This window comes from Hippoglossus hippoglossus, chromosome 5 (assembly GCF_009819705.1).
Source record: "Hippoglossus hippoglossus isolate fHipHip1 chromosome 5, fHipHip1.pri, whole genome shotgun sequence".
NCBI classification, from domain to species: Eukaryota; Metazoa; Chordata; class Actinopteri; order Pleuronectiformes; family Pleuronectidae; genus Hippoglossus; species Hippoglossus hippoglossus.
The window spans coordinates 22,499,555-22,515,980 of NC_047155.1; the positions used below are offsets into that span (position 1 = coordinate 22,499,555).

Sequence of the window (16,426 nt, forward strand, 5' to 3'; positions counted from 1 at the left end):
CGCATTTGGTCAGCGCATTTGGTCAGCCCGCGATTCTGCTTTCTCCGCTTGTTGTTGTACCCGTTGAATGTCGGGGTTCGGGGGTAAATGATGGTCTTCATAGCCCCCCCCCCCCCACCCCTCTCTTTCTCTCTCTGTCTGTCTGCTTGTGTGCTTGTAGTGGATGGGCAGAGGGGGACATTTAATTATGTGATTGGGAAAATTTAAACTCCAGGACAACAGAAGGGGAATACAAAGTATGGGATGCATATTTGATAATTTATATCATATAAAATATGTAATTTATATCGTTAAAATCATGGGGGGAGAGGGGGGAGGGGGGAGCTGGCTCACTAGCATTTAAAGTAACAGGCACTCAAAACAGGTCACTCTGTGGAGGGCTGTTTTATACAGGGTAAAAAGGGTGCTGTTTTAAATGATCCTTGTGGTATTTTGACCAAAGTATGTTACAGACATTTCATTAAGACCCCAAGGAACCATATCAACTTGTGGTAAAATGGGCATGCTATGTCCCCTTTAAGGTTGGGTTGACAGGAAACTGTTTGTGGTAAGGTCACATGGTGAGGCCCTCGAAGGTTATTTGAATTTAACAGAAGTAGTGAAAAGGAAAATATTTATTATGAAATATTAATTAAGAAAAATTGCTTATATATGAAAACATTTCTTATTTGATGTCATTATTTTCAATGTGTTTAATTGAATTACTTAGCCTAAACTTATGTTTCTTTAGTTCAAAATACTAAACGTATTTATTATTTTCCCATACATTTTTTTGGTGACGTCATGACTGTGCGCCCGCATGTGGGCAGGTCAGAGGGGTATCGGGCTCGCTGGACGCCGGGTGGTTTGTCAGATGAAATCGTCGCTGTGTTTGTGTAATTCCTCTCACACTGGTGACCTTTCAGCGCTAAGGACGAGGCTCGACGGACAGAAGCACCGGCAGACATGTCGTACTGCAGGCAGGAAGGTAATGTCGCGTCCTCTTTCATTCATTTTCAGCTCGTCGCTGAGCAATGTCAACGAGTTAGCCGCCATGCTAGCTGGCTAACTCTCCAGAAACAGCGGTAACTCGCGGAAGGTTAGCTAACTGTGCTCGATGCGGGGGAAGCTCAGCCCCCAGCAGCAGCAGCAGCAGCAGGGCTCTAGATTCACATGGATTATGGTACTTTCCCGCTATAATCGCTGCAGTAATTCGACACATAGGCGAAGTGACAAACGGGGAAAGCTGCCAAAGGGTTAGCAGTTAGTGCTACAGTCAGTGAGATGTCAGACGGTGGAGCAGGTTAAGTCATAGCTACTGACAGAGAGCGCCCCCAGGGGTCACATGTCAGCCAAACACCACAACAACACCGTGTTCATTTTAGTGTAAACGGAAAAACATAATCCTGCATCATAAGATAATATCAGCGTCTCATCCAGGACCAGGTTTTCTTCCTCAGTCGTTTGTGTTAATCCCCATTTTTCTTATTTAAGGTAAAGATCGCATTATCTTTGTGACCAAGGAAGACCATGAGGCGCCCAGCAATGCTGAGCTGGTTGCAGATGATCCCAACGATCCGTACGAGGAGCAAGGTTTGTCAATAAGTTATTGTAAGAGAAACTGAAACACAGTGATCCCTCACAGAAACTGTCTGGTGATATACTCTATTCTCATTGACGACAAATGCCGTGAATAGTGTAACCAAGCATGTGAAGCTCTTTGCACTAAAGCACGCCACTGCAACACTTCATTACTGTGCGATCACACACTAGTTTATTTTGACTCAATATTTCACACACACCACTCTATTACCTGAGGTTAGAGGTTTAACAAATGTTAAATTGAGAAGAAACTCTCATGTAGACGTCCACAATGTCAGTAAGATGGAAAAACGATACCCCAACCCACTGCGACTGCTAGGGCTGGGTATTGCCTGATACGATACATATCAGGCAATTTTATTATATATTTTATATTTTGGTTTCACTTGACTTTAAGTGCACTTCTATTTGCTGTAAGAATGTCCACAGGACATATCAGTTCTTTTATAAAGACAAAATTATAATTTAAAAAAAGGCGATAAGGATCTGTCGCTCATGTATCTCTTCCCAAGATCCCCGGATACGGTGTTTTTAATGTCCCTCGTAAGTGCCGAGTCTGTTGCTTGGACATGAGCGTCGTTGCACAGCTGGGCATGCAGCGGTGCTATAACAGACAGCGTAGGGGTCTTTTCTTCTGACATTACGAGTGTTGCAACTTTTAGCGGCTTCAGGGCTTTAGCCACATCTTCAGCACAGGCCACGTCCGCTTCAGGTCCACAACTCGTTGGCATTCTTCCGCACCTCAGTGGAGAGTAATGCTGCGCAAATTGCGGGCTGCTGCTCTAAGAAGAGCTCCAACATATCACAGGCGCTGTTCCATCTCGTAGCTACATCTGTCATGAGCTTGTGCTCGGGGAGATAAAAAAAAGCCACGATGCTGCGAATTCTTCCCAGTAGACGGGAAACAGGGGGGGGTGTCTTGAGTGCACGTTGAGCAGCCAAATTTAGACTGCGCAAAGCATTTCATGTGCACTAACTTTGCCAGTTTTTCACTGTTTTCATTCCATTTTTGTTTTGAATTGAGACATGACCTGTTTTTGCCTATGCTGCCACTTATTGGCTATATTGTGCACTGCACCATAGGTGATGTTTGGTTTTTACTGCCGTCACAGCATTTGATGTCATATCGATACAGTAGCATCTGCATCGCTGCGTGCATCAGCAAGGAGGACGTCACGATATACTGCCATATCGATTTTTTTAGCACAGCCCTAGCGACCGCTGTCATTACCTTCATTTCAAAATTCACACATAACATCTGAATCAAGCAATTCTATTTCAAGTTGAGGAAAGCTGTATACTTTAAATATTACACATTACACCTATTTTATTGTCTTACAGCTATTTTGGTCCAATTGCGATTCAGTAATTTCACCTGCAGTTAAAGCTTGGCTTATCCCAGTTTTACTAATAACTCAGAAATTGCAGACCCCCCTTCCCCCGGGCACATTCAAGTTGTGTGGTTTCCTGTCTCTTCAGGGCTGATCCTGCCAAGTGGAGACATCAACTGGAACTGCCCGTGCCTGGGCGGCATGGCCAGCGGACCATGCGGGTCTCAGTTCAAAGAGGCGTTCTCCTGCTTCCACTACAGCACGGAAGAGGTGAAGGGCTCGGAGTGCATCGACAACTTCCGCAACATGCAAGAGTGCATGCAGAAGTACCCTGAGCTCTATCCTCAGGAGGAAGATAAAGAGAGTTCCACCCAAGCAGAGTCTGACAGCAGCGCTGCCTCTGCTGCCCAGACCGAGGGCTCCGCCTCTGCTGCCCAGACCGAGGGCTCCGCCTCTGCTGCCCAGACTGAGGGCTCCTCCTCTGCTGCCCAGACTGAGGGCTCCGCCTTATCCCCTGAAACTGACGCTACACCATCCACTTCAGATCCCTCGGCTGACAGCGCGTCACCTACAGACAGCCAGACTGCCAGCTAAGGTCAAATTTGTCATTCACTGGCTCTTGTTCTGTGTGCAAGCACTGCCCAGCATAAATGACTCTCCACGAGGAGCTGTGATTGGTCTGTTCACCTGTTTCAGCCTGAAGAGAGGGCTAAGACCGACACAGCTCTAACACCCGAAGGCAGTTTTTAGCAAGGCCATCAGAGAAGGACTTTGTGTGTGCAGAAAAACAAAACATAGTATATGTATAAAAGTAGGCTGCTTTTATTTGCTGAGAACTCAATCATTGGATGGCATCATTTAATGTCTGTGGGCCAAGCTATTTGCTGCAGAGACAGTAGCTCAAAGACTCACCTTTATATGCAATAGATAAATTTATTTGATTTGCTGTGTTTTCTCATGTTAATCAGGAGTTATTCATTATGTTTGTCAGGATTATCTCTTAGCACTGATTTATCACCAGTTAATCTGAGCAGTAATCCCTAGATTCTTTTCAATTTGAGCAATGTTCATTTTTTTTGTTAGGACTTTACCTCAAATTAATATAGTCTTTAGTTCCATCACTTGAGAGACCAAAACACAGATGATCTATATGAAAACAAGGCTACTGTCCCAGCTTCTGTGCAGTGGACATACTAATATTACCACAGATGTTTTTAACTCTGCTTGTCAACGTTTTGTCAGGGTCTACATCTGCATCTATTGCCGTGTGAACCATGTTTGTCATTTTCGTTAACCAACACTGTATCTGGCCCCGACCATAGTGGTTTGTCATGTTCAACTGTTGCTGCTTACATCTTTTCCTTGTCTCACCACTGTCCAGAGTGTCCACTTTGAATGCTGTGGTCACCATTCAGTGTCACTCAGGCCTTAAAAGACTTCATGGTATTTATAAAACACGTCCAAATTAAAAATGATCGTCAAACAATTTCAACCTCGTTTTTGTCCTTCTACAGACAAAGCGCATCTATATCATATGTCAGGAATTTCAACTTTTTCATAGTCTGAGCCAAAATTACTAACAAGTGTTTGTGAATAATAATCACTGATCGTATATAATAACAGCACCCCCCCACTGTGCCTTCACTGATTATATTGCTTATCTGTTGGGTATAGTTTCATAGCATTTTATCATTATCCCTCAATATTCCTCTATAGGTTTCGATTTCAAACTGCACTGTATTTACCATTTCTACCAAAAGTTAGAGACATTCATAGAACAAAGACGTGATACATTTTTTTGTGTACCGTAATGACTTCCATAGTGTTCTGTACATTTTCTTCTTTCTCTCAGTAAAAATATCAACCATTGAATCGATTTGCAAGACTCGGTTTGACAAACCCAGGTGTTTTACCAAGTTGCAACAGGATCTAAAATAGAAGCAATAGTTTGCGGTTTGTGTTGTGCATAAACGATCTTGCATCTGGTTAAGACCTTTTTAATTTAAGGTACATCACATTTACAGACAGTTTATCAAATCTGATTTCCAAGCATTAATTTCAGTCTTTATTTCATGTAACACTCACACAGTGTGAGTACTGCTCTTCAGGATTGACCATGAGTTCACCACTTGGATAATTTGCCATCGTTGATGTTGTCCAGTGATATTTTCAGTCCCTTTTCTGAATTGTCCACGGACTTATGAATTGTGCAGTTCTCTGGAGTGTGTCCTGCCTTTACAGATAATAGAGCTCATGGACATCCATTCCTCAGGCCCTCTGATATGAGTAGACCCAGTCGAGGTGTCCAGGGGGCCACCACACTTTGCATGGTGACCAGCAAACGGCCTGTTCCAGCTTCTTCTGGGCCTGCGAGCAGGTACTCCATACCTGGTATAGAAATGTAAGATGTTATGCACACATACATGTGACAGCATGTTCTGAATAAGAAAATATTTCCATAATAATGTTTGCATGAGTTGCTAATAGAATATTCCATTCATATTCCTGGTTACATGTTACAGATAATAGTCTGATTATGACTCGCATCAATATTACGTCCTACTACTCGTTGACATTCAAACCCAGGGCATGTGTCGTCAAAGCAGTTGGTGACAACCGTATTTCGATGTCACAAAATGCTGTGAAAACTCTAAAGGGATGTTACAGTGACAAGAAAAAGTGTGTGAACCCTCTGCAAAGACCTGCTTTCCTGCAGTAATTGAGGTTAAAACATAAACCGATCTTTATCAAAGGCACAAGTACAGACAAACACAAAGTGATGAAGCTAATTACAGACCAACAATTACAGTGTAATGTTTTAATTGAGCAAACCCAGGTAGCATACCCTGTGGTGGAGAAAAATGTAAGTGAACCCAAAGTGATTTAATAACTGGTTTGACATATTTTGGCATCGATTACCTCACACGAGTGGTTCTGGGAAGTTTGGATCAGACCGGCAGAACTTTCAGGATGAACTTTGGACCACTCCTCTGTGAACTCCTCCGAGCTCTGGGCTGTGACTGAGCCAAGTTCAAAAGGCAGATTTTATTGTGTATTGTATTTAAGTAATTTTGTTGTAGATTTATTTCTATGTTTAAGGTCAAGGTCAAACTTTAAGTGCATAAATGCAGAATTATCCCGAAGAGATCACTTACAGTTTTTTTGCCACTGTATAATGTTATTTAGACATACACATAATGCTGCTAATGTCGGAACTCTCCACATTAATTTGATTTATGCTTATTCAAGTAAGGCCTTATTTGAGTTAAAGTAATCAGAAAAGGCTGTTTACACGGCAGTGTCCTACTATTGTTTTAATTAATAAGGGTTAGATAACTCATTAATTAATACCGGTATATTGGTCTCCATGTAAACATGACTAATTTTCTTCCTAAATTTCTTCCTGTGTTCTCCATTCGTTGGTTGGTCTTAAATATTAATCTTTTAAAACCACATACCAGTACATCTGTTTAGCCTCTTACTTCGTTTGGTGCATCAACGGAACAGTAACTCTGTGCCTCATGCAGCAGACCACTGATGCCTGACTCTTACCGGGGTTTAGTATCGGACAGGTGCAGCCGCGGCTGGTCCAGGACAGAGGATAGATGCTGATGGTTCCCAAGTTCAGTACCACCTGCCCTGATCGAAGAACCTTGCGAACTTTGACCTGGACCTCTGCGTGGCTGCCTTTGTCATGAGCAGAGAGCACGCTGACCTTGATCACTGTCACACAGATGGACGATTCCAGAGTAAGCAAACATTGAGACAGTATTTTAAGACATAAATCAATGCACAGATCACTGTGTAGGAAATGTTTTTTTTTTATTAATAGGTAGAGGTGTTTATTTCTTACCATAGTCGTGTTTAGTCTTACAGAGGTCAGACACACTTTTCAGTTTCCTCTCCTTGCAGCTGCACTTTCCTGTGTATAGGCATGAGGATAGGATCTGATCTCAAGTTTGAAACAGTCCTTCCACAGTTTTAATCCTTACAATGCTGGTTGTGAACAAGCATTATTTCAAAGTAAGCTGCTCCAACACTCACCTGTATAATGCAGAGCAGAGACTGCGAGCTCCTTCGACCACTGTACTTCTTCTTCAATTGGGAACATATGATCCAGATCAGGGATTTTACCTCCAACAGGCACATTGAACACCTGATTATCTGTGTAGCTGCAGCATTAAAACAGAGCATATAACACAAATCACATCATGTGCCGTAATTAAACTGTTACATTTACTTTCCTCACTGTTTGGTGGAACATACGGCCACAGATTTCATGTACAGCTATACCTGTCGAGACACTGCCCAGTGGTGGGATCGCAGCTGAGAGGGCAGGCACAGGGTTCACAGCCCTTATCTCCAAAGCCCCAGTAGCCAGGCAGGCAGTAGCTGCAGCTTGTGCCCCCTACACCTGATTCACAGTGGCACTGTCCACTCCGAGGGTGGCACCAGGGTCCCTCCTCTCCAGGCCGAGGAGACAAAGAGCCCTGTGGATCACACCTGCAGCCTGAGAAGCACAGATATAGGTCTGTATGCCGATGGAACATTTGGGTTTGCTTTTAAAATAAAAATATATGCCACCAGATGGAGCTACAAGACATTTCTGGTTCTCTTTAATTTACACACTTTGAATCACTGTCACTGAGATCAAGTAGAATACTGGACAGAGATCACCGATTCATCCGGTGATGCCTGTTGGCCAATCATTTAACTTCCTTAAGTTGGCTTTGGTAACTGGTTAATGGCACATCCACCACTCCAGAGAATCGATGAGTGACCTTTTGTTCTGTGGGTCTCTTACGTGTGCAGGCGTGGGGGGAATGCAGGGGCAGGAACGGGTGACGGTGGTAGCCATGGCGACAGCGCTGGCACCTACGCCCAACCGTGTTGTGCCGGCAGTCATCACAAACCCCACCGCTGGAGCCACCGGATGACAGCCATGCCCGCTGAGAGAAGTGACAGCTGTCTGCGTGAGCGTGGCACTCGCACTCTGACGTCGCAGAGGGGTGTGACGTCACAGCAGTGGGAGAGAGGAGAGAGAGACAGAGTAAGGGCATCAGGGCATCAGGGGAGAGAGTTAGCTGGTAACCTGAATGAAGCATATCATAGGTCTATGCTAAGTTTTTGTGTTGTCTACCTTTACAAAGGATTTGCAACTTAACCAGCAGTGGTGGAGCTCAACCCTTTAACTTAAGTAAAATTACAACATTAAATTTTCTACTTGAGTAAAAGTAAGTACTTGCTTTTAAATATACTTAAAGTATTAAAAGTAAAAGTTCCTACTAAGTGTATCCTAATCCATTATGCAACAATTCATTACATATAATGGCTGAGTCTGGGACTCACTGAGACTGGTGTTTCTTCTTCACCAGTGATGCTGCAGGAGGCGGGGTCTAATGTTACCTGTTAGCTCTGATTGGATCGATGATTCTATTCCCCTCTCGTTATTGATTACTTTTAAAAATATAAACAACAATGTAACACAATGCATTTAAAAAATGCACTGGAGTGGAAAGTACAGATATTTGCTAATATGTGTAGTAGAGTAAAAGTAAAAGAACCTGAAAATAGGGGTTAGTACATAAGTAAATGTACTTCGTTACATCCCAACACTGATAACCAGGGTAGAAAAAATCCTAATAAACTAAAGAAGCAACCAAGAGTATGTGACCATTTTTTTGAACAGGGTTTAACAAGTGTTTTTATGCCCTGGTAGACTCAGGTACTCTCCTGCAGGGCTCACTGCTCGGGTCTGATTTAAAAATCTGTTTTTTATAGGACATAATATGAAACAACCAAAATGAATCGTGTTTAAAACTGTGTATAGAGGCTTAACAAGACCTACTGTAGGTTTTTATTTCAGAGTACCCACATTTTCTCTCTGATTACTCCCTCCACACCTAAAATGTTCTTCTCTAGTTATTCTCTGTCAGCAACAGGACTACCCACTGATCTAATAGTTGTGCAGTCACGTACTCTGGCACGGGTTCGGCTCCCCGCTGCTGCCGTTGGCGGGCCTCCAGGGACGATCGTTGTAGAGCGGGGCACACTTCTCACAGTGATCCCCCGCGGTGTGGTGAGTACACAGGCACCTACCAGACACCTGGAAGACACATCTGGGCCTGCTCAGTTACTTCACCTACATTAGTGAATGTTACAGGCACCGGCTGTCTAGAGAGGGCTGTAAAACGGATTCAGGCAGGTGTTGTTAAGAGTAAATCGAGCAATTTAAAGCACTTTAACTTTTTTTTCCATCAGTGAGTTCATTTATATTTCTGGAACAAACGTCCTCACGCCTGTGGTCCACAAATCTCTAATAGATTACAGGCCAATACACTTTCTCTCATGGTCCCTTTATCCATGTCTGTTCTTTTACTTTGACATGCATCTACTCACACCGTAAAAGCTACTCACCACATTACTGTCCTGACTAGTGTCTTGGCTGCTGTTGTGTGGTACACAATACTCAGCATGTCCGTGGCACAGGCAGGTCCCTTTGGCCAGTAAAGTGTAAATGGCATAAGGTGCTGAGGCTGAGTTTTCTGTAGTGGATGTGGAGGTCAGTGTTGAGGCTGTGGGGCTTGTGCGTCCTGTCGGCAGGTTCAGAGGCGCGGAGCAGGTCTGAGCTTTTAGCAGTCTGATGCGGAGGTTAGTGAGGGTGAGGCGGGCAAGGGCCTCTGAGCTGTAAGGGTCCAGTCTTTTAGCACCGCTGGGGTCTAATGTCCGTAATATTACCTGGGGAGAAAAGCAGACTGAATCAAACATTGTGCATCCGCTAAAAGAAATACATAAGATCTTTGTGCATATTCTCTCACCTCACCACCACTGCAGGGTGTGGGACTGGTGTAACGAGATGTACACAAAGAGCCTGGCTGACTAAAATCATCAGCCAAACCAAACTCCGCGCTGCAATTGCTTGCAAATAGTTTAAGAGCCTCCCAGGTCCTCCAAAGTCGGTCTGAACGTTCAATGGCCATGGCAGCGGCCGGGGCGACCTGAACACCAAAACCACATGGGACAGACAGAACTGTGTTTCCAGATCCAACTGGATCTTGTCCTGCTGCCCCTGCACGGCGGTCCTTGCACCTGATGCCCACCAGGTCTCCGGCTTGGAGAAAGGGTCGTCGGTCATGTGAGCAGGTGGGTGATTGTCCACGGGGCAGAGGTGAGGGGTCATGGGAGGATGGGGGCAAGGGCAGCATTGGGGGGAGTTGTTCCCGCAGCAGCTGGAGAGGGTGGTGGGGGTCCTGCCGCTGGCCAGGTTCCCTATGGGTGGACTACAGGCGTGGTCCACACATCTGGAAACTGACACAGAGGGAGATGGAGATTAAATGAAAAGAATATTTCGATCAGTGCTTTTATATCTGGTGACAGAAAGGTCAACAAACACTCTCCAGCAGTGACGTCATGGATAACACCAAAGACCAATTCACTGAGTTCATCATGAATATTTAATCAACCCACTCATTGTGCGGCTGCTGTGACAGAATCCTGCCCTTTCTCCATTGGATATCATGCTGACTCTCGGGTTACATGTAGGTCGAATGGAAAGATGCAAGGCAGCTCCACTATCAAATTTATCTGCAACAAGTGTGACCATTGTTTTACTTTTATTTAGCAAAAAGCAAAACAAATACAGTACAATGCCAACGGAAAATTCATAACATACACGCATCACAGGCAGTCAGTCACATGAATGCGAATGGATTTCATGCGTAGAACCACAACTGGAAAATGAGAAGCCAAGTTTAGGGACAAAGGCACAACTGATGGAGAGAAACAGCATCAGCAGTAAAGAGAGGAAGATGATGTTCCTCCTCACCTGCTCCGCTCCGCGTGAAAGCCAAAAACAGTCCACAGAGCGCCACCAGCATCGGATGTGGACCCTTCTCCCCACGCATACTAGACACTCTCATCCTTGGTTCTTCTGCGTTTACAACACACTACGCGGTGCGACGAACGCCTTCCAGGAGAGACGAGTCCCAACATTATGTGGCGCTTATCTGAGGAACACGCGCATTCTGTGCCAATTACGCAATGCGCAAAACTGTCCGTGTGAAGTCAGGATGTTTTTTTCCGACGGGCTCCCAGGAGTAATGTTGGGAAGAAAAAGAAATTATCGAAGCCTGAGCATCCTCCGGGACAGCGGAGGCACCTCTCTGGCAGAGGAGGACTGTGCGCTCCAGGGTGCAGGCAAACAAATAAGATCAGTGGGTAATCCCAGAATTAATGCTCCACGTTTGGCGTGAGAAAGAAACGTTGCTGGTTCCATTTGGTTGTTTGTCCGTTTTGTTGCATTAGAAATACTTGGTCCAAATAATGTAAAAAATATCATCTATCATGAGAGATCCGAGGGCTCCGTGTCTCAGCCAGGGCGCACGCTCCACGCGGAGGAGAGGAGCGCTCTATTTATGCATGCCCCACCCTCAACCCCCGCCCCCCCACACACACGCGCACACACCTTCTCAGTGCAGGGTGTGCGTGTGCGCGTGCGAGTGTGTTTTCCTCAGTCTGGCAAACTATTCACCCACGGGGACTCTGTGAGGGATCGTGCTCAGAGGAGGGAAGACTTGCGACTTTCACGGGCTCGTGGACACAGTTAATGTGAACCAGCCGCGCTGCGCATACCACACTGCACACCAGCAGCTCCCTGCGCTGACTAACCAAGGCCTCGGAGTGTAAGGGCGAGGAAATTAGTTCATCTGCTTCTGCTCGGCTGTTTCTCTGCTGCAGTAATTCCAGGTTACAGGAACTCACTTTGAAGTCCGTGCAGGAGGAAACCTGAGCGGGGAGACCAAAATAGTCCTCGGTGCGGTTTATTTGCAGCTTGACGGCGCATTGTGGCAGCGAGAGAATCTGACAGCTCCGGAGCTTTCATGCAAATGAGCTGCAGAAAAGGGCCTTTCTCCATCTGTCTGCCTGACTGGATAGATTACTGTGCCAGTCTTCATTATATCACTGGATAATAAACACATGGCCTGATAAATGACAGTCCCTCATTTTAAATTCCTTTTAACCACACACATCAGGAAATGTGCAGTCTTTTGTGGAGTTGGGTGAATAAACACCATTTCTTTCCATTTTTATGGCTCAGCTTCAATTACACTCTGAAAATTGGAACAGACGCTCAGGATTGGGTTGGTTTCCATAAATGTCTTTAATAGCTAACCAACTGTTTACAGACCTGCCAGCTCTGCTTTCAGAGTGGAGAACAAAAAGATTTATTAAGGAAAGGCACATGTGCCAATAACAATAATGATGATCTGCGTTCATGCTGACATAAAATAGCCTATGATATGATTTTGTTTTAGGAGCAGCCAACAGCGGATCAATTTCATACTTTCCCCCAAGGAGACATCCTTAATGGGACATTTGTCCATATTGATTATATTTCTTGCTGCAAACGTTTTTTTCCACCTAATATATCACTTTCTCTTCATCTGTTGTACATTTGTCTTTTTTCACCTCTCCCTGGTCTTTGCTTTCATCCCTCTGTTCCCCCCGCTCTCACTCCAGCTACAGTGTCTGGAACACAATAAAACCCCCAGAGGCTCTCCTTCATCTTCACGCATCTCCCTTTCGTCTCACTCCAGTGCTGCAGACAGTATACTGAGAACAGGTTTTGATCGGGGTAACTCCATTTATGAGGGATTTACTGTTGTCGGGTAATGTTAGTGGCATTCAAATAGTTTCTGGCTGATTTAGACTCAGTTCTGGTTCACTGGGACACATGGAAAAGAGATGGTGTATCTTCTCACGGTTTGCAGGACAGGAGTACCTGTCTGCATTTTTATGTTTGAGGAGTAAAGCTAATGGTTACAGTCAGATCTTCAGTGTGGTCCAGCTGTGGTTGCCTTCAATGACAAAATCCTGCTGGGTCTTTTTTTTTGTGATTTTTGCAAGAAAACAGACTGAGAAAACTTTCGGGCTTCAGTAAATGTAAGTCGTTAGGTTTGAGGTCAGGGTTTGTAGAGCATATAGAGCCATTCAATTTTTTTTTTTCAGACGTCCAAGTGCAAGTTAACAATGTTTGGTTTCTCTTTTTACCTTCAAAGTGCAAAGCATGTTAAATTCTTAGTCACCTTAATTGTAATGTAAGTCTCTGTGACATCGGAATGCAGAGCGGCCTACATCCTATAAATCACCAGGGGGCACCGTCGTCATGACAGTTTGATTAACCCATGATTCAATTTATAAACACAAACAAAATACAAGTTACATTCTTTCTGCGATAAATGAATATAAAAGTAATTGATTAACATGTCCTTCTGGGTGGTCCCTTCAGATCACAGATGAACGCAACACATAGCTTTTAGTCATTGATATAAAATGTAATGACAACTGTTATTTCCACCAAAAACTTCATCGTGAAGTTGAGGGAAACATCCGACAGTTCAAGCAGCTATTGAGTGAATCTGCTTTGGTTTACCATAGTAGGATGCGATGGCTAAATAGCGCCAATGTGCTCACTCTCTTTTACACTGAAGGAACAAATCAAAAACGTAATAGAAATGAAGGGAAGACATGTCATTGATCTTGGTGATAGAAAGTGGCTGTTTGGTTTGGCCTTGATGGCGGATGCTCACAATTATCTCTCAGAACTGAACACGAAGCTCCAGGGCCCCAACCAGCTTAAAGGTGTGGCAAGTACAAGTTGGAAGTGGTAACACCAGGATTTTACTATTCCACAAGAACAAAGGCCTGCTGTAACATCTGAATATGCTGGTGAGGCGGTTGTGATGCTCCTTCAGGCATTTAGCGAGAGGTTTCAGGACAAAAAGAGTAAACAAAAGGATCCGTGTGGAACCACCTACATCGTGAAATCACTGAGCTGCAAATCAACATCAAGCTCAAAGTTAGGTGCAACACTCTCCCGCTGGTTGGGCTCTATAAACTACAGCAGTACGTACATTCTGCGGACACCTGCACTCGTGTTTGTATCTCTCAAAACTAGCTGTTGCAAAGAATCAGTTTCACTCATAACGTACTGAGCCAAATCTGGAAAAATATCTGTGAGTAGCATCATCATCACTACCACCTGACGTCAGACGCTTCACTAAAGAAAAATCCTTTCCTACCATTGTATTCGAGAGGTTAGTGTGATAAATGTGTTCATTTGGGCCTCAAAGGATGTTATAAAACTTGAAGTGAACCTCAAGAGTAAAAATGTCCCCCACCCCACTTGATTCAATAAACACTTGAATAAAGATTTAGTTTAAACATGTCGGATTAACAACAGTATCCACACGGCAGCATGTTGCATGCAAATGTCTGTGAGGAAAAACTCTTTCTTTTCCCCCTTGTACCTTTCAGCAAATGTATTCTCTCAATGTTCAGGATGTATCTTCATCATGGCCCCCAGCTGTGAGAGGTCAAATACCAGCCAGGAAAGGTCACAGGGATCTCCTACCTGCCCCATGACTGCCTCTCTAATTGCTCCTCTTTCTCTCATTTATAGAGTTTAATGGGGACTGTGGGAGAGCTGGGGTCAGACGAACAAGGACCCCTCCCACTCTTATAATCCTCAGTGTTTGTCCATGCTGCTCATACATGCGTGTGTCAAGCACACACTGTCACTCCACACTTCTCCATCTCCTTCTCCCACCATGTCTTCTCATGGCCTCTGTGTTCTACATGTCAGATCATATGTTCCTGAAGAGAAGATGAGGATTAAGCTGCTTTCTTACATGATTACACTGCGTGTACTCATACTGGCTGACGTGATCAGGCCTCGATTTGTAACTCTAAATAGTTAATCTAATCACTTAGGCTATGTGGATTTGGAACAGTTGTTTTTATACCAGTCAGAAATACTTTTCCTTTTGTTTTGAAGACTGTGGCGGTAAAAGCTTGACGATATCCACTGGCCGAAAGAGCAACCAGTAAATGCCATGGTTAATAGGGTGTGCCTGAGTTTAAACACTGAAGTCAAAGTTAATTATCTTGTTGGATTTTTGAAGAAAGACTCAATCGTGTATCTTTTGCAGCATAAAACACACAAGTTAGATGTCTGATTTGACTATAGTTCCACGAAATTCTAGACACTTGCACAATTTAAGGTCATACTAGTAATCCTTTCTTGAAAATCATCATTCAACACAGCTTGAAGTGAAAAGGTCAAGGTTAGAGGTCGACTGCAAAGATCTACAGTTCAAGTCCAATAAATAAAATAAAAGCAAGAGGGCTGTATTTCTTCAAGACTGTTTGAGTCAGTCTGTTACTTTGATCTACTATCACTGAGCATAATAATTCATGTAGACCACTTACAAAGAAAGACTCTCCTGCTGACGTTTGCTGTCATGATCCTCGTGTTATGGAGGTTTTAATCAAGCACAGAGACAGTTTAAAGTTAGTCTGTTAACGTGTGTGTGTGTGCGTGTGTGCGTGCGTGCGTGCGTGCGTGTGTGCGTGCGTGCGTGTGCATGTGTGCGTGCGTTCTTGTGCTCTTGCATGATGGGTTTCAAATGCATGGTGTTTCTTTGATGTGAGAGAATGAATGACACTGATTAAGCTGTCAGGCCGGAAACTGATAGAGGCCAGATGAGGCAGGATGACAAATCGAGGCCTCTGTGAAGCACTTGGGCCGGTTGCCAAACCAATAATGCGTGCGTCTGTGAGCTTATGTGTGGATTTGAGGGTGTTTGTTCGTAGAAGAGTTACGGTTGAAAAACGCTCACATATGTGTATGTGACGGGAAACTATGCGGAACTGTTTCCATTTATTTTTTATTAATTTTTAATGAGGAGGAATGTCGGGAATGTTAAAGAGTGGCTCACTCGAAAAGCCTTAAGTCGAGCGGTGATGACTCATTTATAGCAGAGACTCCTGTTTAATATTAGACAACAAATTAACCTCCCACACAGACACACTTACAAACACACACTCTTGTTGTATGCCTGCCTGACTTATTTACATATGTTCATGATGCCATCGACTAACAAGCCCAAGATTTGCTTTTATGTGACACCAGCGTGCTCACAAGCATGAAAACGTGCAAACACACAAAATTGCTTCATAACTGTTTTCTGGCTTTCCAGCGGCCACCCACATAAACGAACCAGAGCACACATTGGTTTTCTACCACAAAAACAGACACAGCCGAGTGACTGATTCCACTTCCAGCTCATGTTGCACACCCACATAGATAAAGCACGCCGACTTGTTTTACAAAATAATTTATTGTAACTCTTTCAAGCAACATCAGTGGATACAAAGGAACCCTTGTTGGGCACTTTATTAAAATGAAAACGGCTGAACAAAGCTTTCTAACATAAGGGTGCTGGAGGTCAGAGGTCAGCCCAATGAGGTACGGATGAATGTAGGACACTCAACATCAGTTTGATAAAGACAGCAAAAAACATAATGCTTATACATAATAACCTCGACCATGGAGGTTGTGTTTTCACCCCTGTTTTTTTGTTTGATGGTTGGTTTGTTTGTAAGCAAAACTACACAAAAACTACTGGGTGGATTAACATGAAACTTTTTAGAAGGATGGGACAGGAAAGGAC

The 16,426-nt window shown here is 44.0% G+C and overlaps 2 protein-coding genes across 3 annotated transcripts; one reads left to right on the forward strand and one right to left on the reverse strand.

Annotated features, from left to right (window-relative positions):
- The first annotated feature begins 793 nt into the window (after positions 1-793).
- chchd4a (coiled-coil-helix-coiled-coil-helix domain containing 4a) lies at positions 794-4,398 on the forward strand. Of its 2 annotated transcripts, XM_034585205.1 has the most exons (4): positions 801-967; positions 1,474-1,572; positions 3,061-3,329; positions 3,411-4,398. In XM_034585205.1, exons 1-4 carry the CDS (start codon positions 946-948, stop codon positions 3,504-3,506), a joined length of 486 nt encoding a protein of 161 aa, XP_034441096.1. In that variant the 5' UTR covers positions 801-945; the 3' UTR covers positions 3,507-4,398. The 2 variants fall into 2 exon arrangements, with proteins under 2 accessions (XP_034441095.1, XP_034441096.1); XM_034585204.1 differs by having other exon boundaries at positions 794-967; positions 3,061-4,398.
- On the reverse strand, positions 3,992-11,342 carry si:dkey-202e22.2 (netrin-4). Its single transcript, XM_034585201.1, is given in 11 exon segments — positions 3,992-5,300; positions 6,465-6,635; positions 6,766-6,834; positions 6,957-7,084; positions 7,206-7,422; positions 7,717-7,905; positions 8,892-9,018; positions 9,330-9,650; positions 9,731-9,897; positions 9,900-10,220; positions 10,738-11,342. Coding segments are annotated over 11 exon segments (1,941 nt in total). The 5' UTR covers positions 10,832-11,342; the 3' UTR covers positions 3,992-5,163.
- Positions 11,343-16,426: the final 5,084 nt, after the last annotated feature.

What these genes read in the sequence shown, in the direction of transcription:
- chchd4a (XM_034585204.1), top strand. Translation starts at nt 946, where the DNA reads ATGTCGTACTGCAGGCAGGAAG. An exon ending in GTCGTACTGCAGGCAGGAAG is followed by an intron (nt 968 to 1,473) that starts GTAATGTCGCGT and finishes TTCTTATTTAAG; the next exon opens with GTAAAGATCGCATTATCTTT. An exon ending in CGATCCGTACGAGGAGCAAG is followed by an intron (nt 1,573 to 3,060) that starts GTTTGTCAATAA and finishes CTGTCTCTTCAG; the next exon opens with GGCTGATCCTGCCAAGTGGA.